The sequence below is a fragment of the Balearica regulorum genome, chromosome 16 (genome assembly GCF_011004875.1).
Source record: "Balearica regulorum gibbericeps isolate bBalReg1 chromosome 16, bBalReg1.pri, whole genome shotgun sequence".
NCBI classification, from domain to species: Eukaryota; Metazoa; Chordata; class Aves; order Gruiformes; family Gruidae; genus Balearica; species Balearica regulorum.
The window spans coordinates 8,277,843-8,286,416 of record NC_046199.1 but is presented as its reverse complement, the minus strand read 5'-3'; the positions used below and the strand labels follow the sequence as shown (position 1 = coordinate 8,286,416).

General features: G+C 65.8%; 1 protein-coding gene across 2 annotated transcripts; it reads left to right on the top strand.

The window, feature by feature from the left end:
- Positions 1–746: 746 nt before the first annotated feature.
- Positions 747–6,659, top strand: WFDC2 (WAP four-disulfide core domain 2). Of its 2 annotated transcripts, none has more exons than XM_075768801.1 (4): positions 747–900; positions 4,937–5,071; positions 6,206–6,358; positions 6,455–6,659. In XM_075768801.1, exons 1-3 carry the CDS (start codon positions 816–818, stop codon positions 6,355–6,357), a joined length of 372 nt encoding a protein of 123 aa, XP_075624916.1. In that variant the 5' UTR covers positions 747–815; the 3' UTR covers position 6,358; positions 6,455–6,659. The 2 variants fall into 2 exon arrangements, with proteins under 2 accessions (XP_075624916.1, XP_075624915.1); XM_075768800.1 differs by lacking the exon at positions 747–900 and adding an exon at positions 3,951–4,673.
- The last annotated feature ends 1,915 nt before the right edge of the window (positions 6,660–8,574 follow it).

Genomic DNA, 8,574 nt, shown 5'->3' with positions numbered 1-8,574 from the left:
ACGCTCCGCTCCCCACGAGGCCACGCTCACCTGTGGGGACCTGGCTGGCTGTCACCCGCAGCTCTGTGGACAGACACAGTGGGACATGGGACAAAGCTGGGGCCAGGGCAGGCAGGTGCCAGGTCTCCAGGGCAGGTATGGCCAAGGACAGACCCTCAGCTGCTCCATCCCAGAACACCCCCGTGCTGTGCTGCCATGATGGCCACCACCCCAGGGGAGCATCCTCCTTAGTCCCCCCCCGGGTTCCTGTCCTATAAACTTGTATAATTGCTTGTCACACCTTGGCAGTGCTTGACGTCTGCAGTGATGAGTCCTGCAGCTCGGTGAGGAGACCCTCACCCTCTGCCCCTCGCCTGAGGGTCTCCCCCAGTGCCCCCAGCTCCTGCAGTCGCAGGAAGAAAAGTCCCGTCTGCACCTCCATGCCACTCTGGATGTTCCAGCCTCCATCCTGCCCCCTTATCCCCTCTTTCCCAAGCCGGAGAGTTCCAGCCCCTTCCTCTGGGCTCCCCATGGCCACTGGGGTGGCCCCGTCATGTGGCCTGCGTCTCCCTTTCCCCCCCCCGGGGAGGGTGCTGCTGGGTGCTGATGTCCCCGCCCTGGCTGCAGCCTGGCTGCTGGGGCTGGAACAGGGCCGTGGTAAATGATTTCTCAGGCAATAACACATCATGGGGCTGTCGCTGCCTCGGGCACAACTGTGAAATGCAGTGAGAGTTTCAGCACCCAAAGGTTATGCGCACAGCAGCCCCTCCCCGGCCCCACGCAGATATAAACCCCTGCCAACCTGCACTGGCTATCCGGCACCCGCGGGGAGCACCATGAAGACCGCTGGAATTTTGCTCGTGGGCATCCTCACCCTGTGTGCCCAGCTGCACCTGGCCACTGCGGCTGCCGGGGGCATGGGTGAGTGCTTGGGTTGCATGGGGCGGCTGTGTCACACTCACTCTTGGGGGGCTGCGGAGCTGGCTTGGGGGTCCCATGTGGGATGAGCAGGTAAGACCGATTACACCGGCACAGAGCCAGGCACTTCCTTGGCTCTGGAGCACCCCATGGTGGGCTGGGGTGGCCCTGGCCACATACTGCCATCGAGCCATCAAGGTCTGTGCTGCGTGGGCAGCACGGGCCGGGGGAGTGGGCTTGGTGGCAGCAGCAGGACACAGTGGCGCAGCAGGAGCCCTCCTGCCCGTGGAGGGCACTGGCCTTCAGCTGCCAGCTGGGTGCACAGCTGGGCCCCAAAGGGGTCAGATATTCCCTGTGCATCACCCATGCACACAGCACAGGGACCCTGAGCTGCTGACTGCCTGGGCTCGAAGTCTCCCAGAGGAAGGGGCGTCCCTCTCTATCACCGTACCCTGCTTTCCCCACTCCATGCCAACAGTGGGAGGCCGACTAGCTGCCTGGGGGGCACCTTGCCTGGCTCAGCAACGCTCCCCTTTTAATCATTGACTGCCCTCCCTCAGCAGGCAGGGAGACGTGACTCCAGCACCTTCCCTGCTGCCATGAAGGAGCCACGGTCACCCGCAGGGTTTGTGTGCAATCAGCGTGACTGGGCTCAGCGGCGGTGGGCACTGCCACCCAGGGATGCTGCAGGGAAGAGCCTTTGGGGTTGGGCTCATCTGCTGGTCCGATATCCTCATCCAGGATCCTCTCCTGGGACATGCCTTGGCACGAGGATGGCTGCCCGTGGCCACACCGGCAGACCCCTGTGCTCCCCACAGCCATCCTCAGCCTCTGTCGAGGAAGTGCCTGGCAGAGCTGGGGCTGGGACTGCAGCATCTCATATGTCGCGCATTGGGGACAGGAGCCAAAGCATTGCTGTCTCCCGGAAAACGATGCCGAGTGCATGGGCTGGAGCCCGGCACAGCCACTGGCCCTGCCGCCAGCACGTTCAGTCTCTCTCCAGCTGCTCCAGCTGGCTGCAGGCAGCTCCAGCTGGATCAGCCGCTTGGCAGCCAGCCGGGCACACTAGGGCCAAGGCACAACCTTGGGCAAACCCACCAACACCCACACTGCTCCCTGCATCTCCCGCCTTCCTCTGCATTTCGCCCTCATCTCCTGCCATGAGCCCATTTCTGGGCTCCCATCTGCTCCTGTCCAGCTGCTCCGGAGCAGCCTGGCTGCTGGCATCTGCACTCTCAGCCTCCCAGCTCCGGATGCTCACCGCCAGCACCAAGGACATCCCATACGCTGGGGCAGAGCAATTACAGGATCAGACCAGGGCAATAACGCTCAAAGGCAAGTGCCACTGGCAGTTACAGCACAGGACCAGCAGCTCAGTCGTGGTGGGACACCAGGGCAGCCCCTGCCCTGGCAGTGGGGACGGTGCTGCTGGGTGGGCAGTGTCAGACCGGCAGCAGCACTGCTGCTCCAGGTGGGCTCTGTCCCTGCGCAGCACAGGCAGGGACAATGCAGGTCCCTTGCCTCCATCGTGGAGGGCAGTGTGAGCCAATGCTCGCACTTGCAGCCACCATGTTACCATCCCCATCCCGCCCTGTCCACTGGAGCAGTGTGCCCCAGTCCTGGCGCAGGGAATACCAGGCTGCAACACGGCTGCCTTTATTCAGGGAGTTCTGGTGTCGGCCCTGGGCTAGAAACACCAGCCCAGCCCTTTTGCCCATAGCGCTGTCCCCAGTGGGGCCCAGCCACACGGGCAGAGTGGGAGCATCCTGACCAGCCCGAGTGTGGCCAGGTCCTGGCAGCCTCTCTGGCAGCTCCTCAGCACCCAGCCACCGAGCAACCGAGCCCGGAGGGTACAGAGATGAGGACTGCCCTGCCACTATCCCCACCACTGCCCTGCTGCTCTCCCTGCCGCCCCAGGCCTGTCCCCTGTCCCCTGTCCGCACGTGTCGGCTCCCGCTGCCAACGGTGAAGTGCAGAGCGGCGGCTGGGCAGGCAGCTGGGCCATCCGCATCGGCTCCTGTTACTGCATAAACACCCACACCGGGGAGGGGACCGCAGGCAAAAGCAAACAGTTACTGATTTACTGCCGCTCTGCTCCATGCCACATTGTTGACTCTGAGGTTAAATTACCTGGAGACAGACCCAGGCAGAGCGGACATCAGCTCGTGACTCGGGACAGGGACCACTTCCCCTGCCCCATGTACCCCCGGTCCCCACGGGTCTGTGGGATGCTCCAGCCCAGTGCTGGGGCTGTCCCTGGAACCTCTGCCAGCGGCAAGGGCACATCACTGGAGACGGGTCTCACCCTCCTCCCTGCACAGGAGAGGCTCATACTGCAACTGTGCCCAGGATGGGGCCCGGGGAGCTGGGATGCTCTGGGTTTCCCCCCAGCAGAGGGGTTCACCCTGTGACTCCGGCCGGGCAGCTCCAGCATGCACAGAGGGACCCACGTTGTAACAGCAGCCAAACAACCCAATGCATTAAGCTGAAACCAGGAGCTGTGAGCAAAGGGGCTGGGGCCCTTGCCCCCCGCCCCCCAGCACAGTGCTGGGTGGCTCCCAAACCGTCAGCAGCCCTGGAAGAATTGAAGCCACTGCCAACAGTGCCTGTGGAGGAGACGGGAACTGGTGGAGCAGCAAACCCTGGTGAGAGTAGGGCAGCCACTCTGGGTGATCTGGGCTGCTTGGCTAGGCTGCATCTATCCAAACAAACTCCAGCTCAACACTGTCAGGCACCACGAAGCATCCTGGCCTGCCAGAGGGCAACACACGTGCCATGGGAGTGGTATCCCGGACAGCTGCCAGGCCGAGGGGGTCTGGGATCCTAGAGCCCCTGGCAACGCCATGCCCCGGAGCACCAGACACACAGCTGGAGCATGCTGGTGGCTCACTCCCCACCATCCACTCGCCCAACCGGTGCTGCCGGCTGGTCCGGACCACGTCCCCAGGGCTGTTGGAGTCTGCAAGGATGGCGAGGGCCATGCGACAAGGCTGTGGCCAGGCAGAAGGAGCTCCAGAGGCTGCTGGGGAGGCACAAGGGAGCCTCGGGGCAGGCATCTGCCTGGAGGGCCCTTCAGTCGAGAAGCAAAAGCTGGAGGAGAAGTGGCTGCAGCAGAAGCCAGGAGAACAGCAGCTGCAGCCAAGCCACAGCTCCTGGCCATGCCACCAGCTCGTCCCAGCCTCTGGGCATCAGCAGCTCAGGCCAGGGGCTCCACTTGAGCTTGTGACCACAGCCAGGGCAGTGGCAGGGCTGGACCGTGCCCCATCCCTGGCACATCCATGCCAGCACTTCCCGCTGGCAGTACCAGCAGCATCCCCACGGCCTCTGGCGGCAAAGCCCCATGCAGGGCCATGACAGTCCTGCACCCCACTGGCTCGGAGGCCAGGGACGGCTGGGGTCCAGCGTGCGGTGCACGGGGGCCGTGGCCGGCGGCGCTTGGCGGCTGTTCCTGCCGGGCAAGTTTTCAGTATGGCCGCCCAGTCTCCTCGAGGCTCCCCCTTCCTGGTCGGCAGCCAGCAGCACCAGATACCTGATACTCGAGTTGTGCAAGCGTGAAGGGGGAGCCTGGCCCTGCCCGGCCCTTGGGAGCCACCCGGAAGGCCGAGCCCTCCCGCCTGCCGGCCCCACCTGGAGAGGAGCTTAAAGGCCGGCTGAGCGGCCCCACAGGCGCAGCACCGGCTCCCGCACCATGCCCAAGGCCCGCAGCGTGCTCGTCCTGGCGGGGCTCCTGGCTCTCTGGTCAGAGCTGCCTCCAGCATCCGTCCAGAATGTCACCAGTGAGTATGAGCGCACCACTCGGCAGGGCTCGGCACAGCACGCCCCGGGCGAGCAGCCAGCATCACTCCCAGCCCCGGGGCCTGCTGGGGTGGGGGCCAGGGCTGAGAACCAGCCAGTGCCCAGCGCGGTTGGGCTCAGCAGCATCCCTGGACACAGCCCTGGGACTGGCGGCAGCATCTCCCGCCTTGGGACAGCAGCCCTTGTCCTGCCGCAGGGCCGGCAGCCCCGGCGCCTGCCCACGCCCTCCGCCTTTGCCTTACAGCGAAAGCCGGCGTGTGCCCCGACCCGGCGACGGAAGCAGTGAACTGCACAGTGGGGTGCCAGTCTGATGGCGACTGCGAGAGCACCCTCAAGTGCTGCCCAGCAGCCTGCGGCAAGGCCTGCCAGAAGCCCGACGGTAACGCTCACTCCTGCTCCCGGCCCCACTGCCATGAGCTGACAGCCTGTCGCAGCCAGTGGCACCGGTGGTCCGGGGTGCGGTAGCAGCTGTGGGCCTGGGCGCCCGTTGCGCATCCAGCTGCAGCACGGTTATCGGGGGGCTGCGCGGGGAGCCCAGCGGGGCTGGGGTATGCTCCCACGAGGCAGCCTACAGGCATGGTGCACCCGCTGCCCAGGCTTGCCAGGGCCACGCTCACCCCTTCCTCCTCCCAGCGATATGGGGGTTGAGCAGACATCTCTGAACGATGCTGGGGCCAGTGCAGAGGGCAGGGGGGTGCACCGTTCCCCCTCACAGCCCTTGGTGCCCACTCACCCTCATGGGTGGCCGCCAGCCCAGGACACGGGCACTGTCCTGCCTCCCAACACCATGCCTGGGAAGAGTCTCCCAACGGCTTCATCCCCAGCCTTGCGACAGACAGGGCCCCACGGCCACCCTGCTGAGTACGCTCACCACGCTGGTCCTGTCGGAAAGCAGCCCAGGTAGGCAGGCACAGGATTTGGGATCTGCAGCCACAAACACATGGATGTGAACTGGAGGCTCCAGTATCTCTATCGCTACCTGCAAGGACAGAGCTGGCCTGGCTGTGCTGCAGCAGAGGATGACGTGGTGCAGAGCCGAGAGCCCAGCACTGGTGGCAGGCAGCGCCAGGCAGAGGGATGGCAGGGGCCCCACACAGCCGAGGTGCAGGCTGTCTGGTGGGGATGTGCACCCCGCCAAGGCCCAGGCTGAGCACCAGCCGGAGCCGTCCACGGTGGCTGTGGGGAAAAGCGGGGCCAAGGCTGCCCTCAGGGCTACATGCTGTGGTTGTGCATCCTGTGCTGGCCACGCACCCCTGAGTGGGAGGCTGAGCACAGGGACTGTGGGGGGCTACCACGCCACGTGGCCTCCCTGACATGTCCCCATCAGGTCAGGCTGGCAGGAGCACCAACAGGCAGAGCCATGGGTTGGGGGAGCCACCGGCTGGCACGCGGGTCCCTCCTCTGCGGCAGCCAGGGGCCAGGGCCATGCCCACGGCTCCGGGAGCTGCAGGGCCAGCCCTGCCCCTCGTGCCGGGGCTGGCGGGTCTCAGGCCGTGTCCCTTTGCCTTTGCAGAGAAGCCTGGCACCTGCCCGCCTGTCAGCCCAGGGATCCCCATGCTGGGCATCTGCGCAAACCAGTGCAAGACAGACTCCAACTGCTCCGGGATCCAGAAGTGCTGCAGGAATGGCTGCGGCAAGGTCTCCTGTGTGACGCCCCTCCACTGAGGTCAGTCGGGCACCCACCGACCCTGGGGATCCTGCGGCGCTCACAGCACAGCACTGGCACACCCGTCCCACTCACGGCCTTCTGCTCCTTTTGCAGGCACAGCCGCCTCCTGCCGGACCATCCACAGGGAAGCTGCTGCCCAACACGAGTCCCACACGCCCAGGCCCTGGCCCTGCACCATGGCCCCCGGCCCGGCCACACTCCCGGCTAGGAGCCTTCAGCCTCAGCTCCCTCTTTGGGGTCCCTTGCTTGGGGTGCACCGCAGCCCCCCACACTCACCAATAAAGCAGCCTCTCCCTGCCATGCTTGTGGCCGCCTCTCTGTCCCACTGTGCTCCCAGCTGGGCAGCAGCTCTGCCTGCTCCTGGCCACATCCTGCCCACCACAAGCTGCCGCTGGGCGCTGGTGCTGGTGCCAGGGCTGCCTGGAAGGGCTGCACACAAGAAGCACCAGCACCAACCGGCTGCACAGTGTGTCCAAGGGTCCCCAGCCTGTGTCCCTGCCCAGGGCTGCCCCACAGCCCCACCGTGCCCCATAGCCCAGGCTGCCCTAGCACACCAGTTCCCCCACCTTTGTCCAGATGTGGTCAGAGAGGGGCCATCGCAGCGCAGTCATGTCCATGTCCCATCAGAGTGGAGCTGCTCTCTGCTCTGCAATGGCCAGGGGACAGGGAGGCTGCCAGCATGTGCCATTGCACAAGCATCGCCTAAACACCCTCCTGCCCCCCCGGTCCGGCAGTGGCACGTCACTCATGGCAGGAGCCCGAAGGATCCATGGGCCCGAAGGATCCAGGGGCAGCCCACCCGCCCCTGCCCCATCCCTGCCCCATGCCTTCCCCCTGCCCCCTCCCTCCCCTGCCTGCTCAGAGCTGGGCCTTGCTCCTGCTCCTGCCCCGCTCTCCCTGGCACCTCCTGCTCCCCGCAGGGTTCCTGCTGTCCTGGCCCTCTCGCACTCACCCCACTCCCACTCCTGGCTCCCAGGACCCGAGTAAGCATTCCCACCTGCCTTCAAGGGGCCAACACCCCCAGAGCCCCTGCCTTTGTTACGGGATAGAGCACAGCTGTCCCCTGGGGCAGAGAAAGCCCTGCACCCTGCCTGGCACAGCCCGGTGCCCAGTGCTGGTTTCCCCTCTCCCTGTGGTGTGGGTGCAGACCTGTGCACCCTGGCTCAGCGCCACAGATCTCAGCAGCAGCTCTCCCTGCTCCACGTGTGCCGGAAGGCGACTGGTGACGCTCCCTGGGCAGGACCGAGTGGATGCTGAGGACCAGGGATGGCACACTGCTCCCCTGTGTCCCATCCCTGCTCCCCTGTGTCCCATCCCTGCTCCCCTGTGTACCATCCCTGTTCCCCTGTGTTCCATCCCTGCTTGCTGTTGGGAAGCACAGGCATCGGGACTCTGGGAGCACTGCCTGTCCCCCCAGCCTGGCTGCTTGCGGGTCACCGGTGACCTGGAAAGGTTGTGCTGCGGAGGATGCGTCAGCCGCGGGCCATGAGCCCAGCACTGCCCCGGGAATCTCCCCCAAGCCGGATTGTTTGTGCCCGGCGCTCCCACAGTCCCGATACGGTGCTGCCGTGGGAAGGAGCAGCTCGGCTTGGCCAGCCCCTGCTCTGGCAGGGTTTAAATCCCAGGCCAGCAGCACGGTCCCCAACAGAAGCACAATGTCGCACAAGTGCACCCTGCTCCTGATGCTCCTGGCGCTGTTTGTGGATCTGCCGCCCACCCCAGCCCAGCAGCACCGTGCCAGGGATCAGGACACTGCCCCTGCGGCCACCCTTGCACTGCACCAGGCCCTGCAGGGACGCTGGCCCCCCGCCGCCCTGCCTGCCCCTGGCAAAGCGGGAGAGTGCCCAGAAGGGGGGAGCAGGCCCCCACGCCCCCCCAAGCTGTACTGCCTCTCGGACTACGGCTGCCCCGGCGCTGAGAAGTGCTGCCAGAGCGGGCAGGTCAGGACCTGCCTTCTTCCCACCACAGGTATTGCCGGCTCCCCTCGAGAGATGCCAGTGTGGGGACTGGGTGATGGGTGGGATGCAGGGGGGGGCCAGTGTCCATGTTGGGTGCCCCTGGTGCGAGCCCCACTCCCCGGACACATTGCTGCGCTGAGCATCTCCCTCTGCAGAGAGCCCAGGCTACTGCCCCCGCGCTGGCGTTGCCGGCGGGGCGACCTGTGGGACAAGCTGCCACAATGACACTGCATGTAGCCCTGGGGAGAAGTGCTG

Bases quoted from the DNA above. Each gene is read 5' to 3' on its own strand.
- WFDC2 (XM_075768800.1), top strand. From the start codon at position 4,586: ATGCCCAAGGCCCGCAGCGTGCTCGTCCTGGCGGGGCTCCTGGCTCTC. The intron at 4,674-4,936 runs GTGAGTATGAGC...TTTGCCTTACAG, and splicing joins ATCCGTCCAGAATGTCACCA to CGAAAGCCGGCGTGTGCCCC. The intron at 5,072-6,205 runs GTAACGCTCACT...TTGCCTTTGCAG, and splicing joins GGCCTGCCAGAAGCCCGACG to AGAAGCCTGGCACCTGCCCG.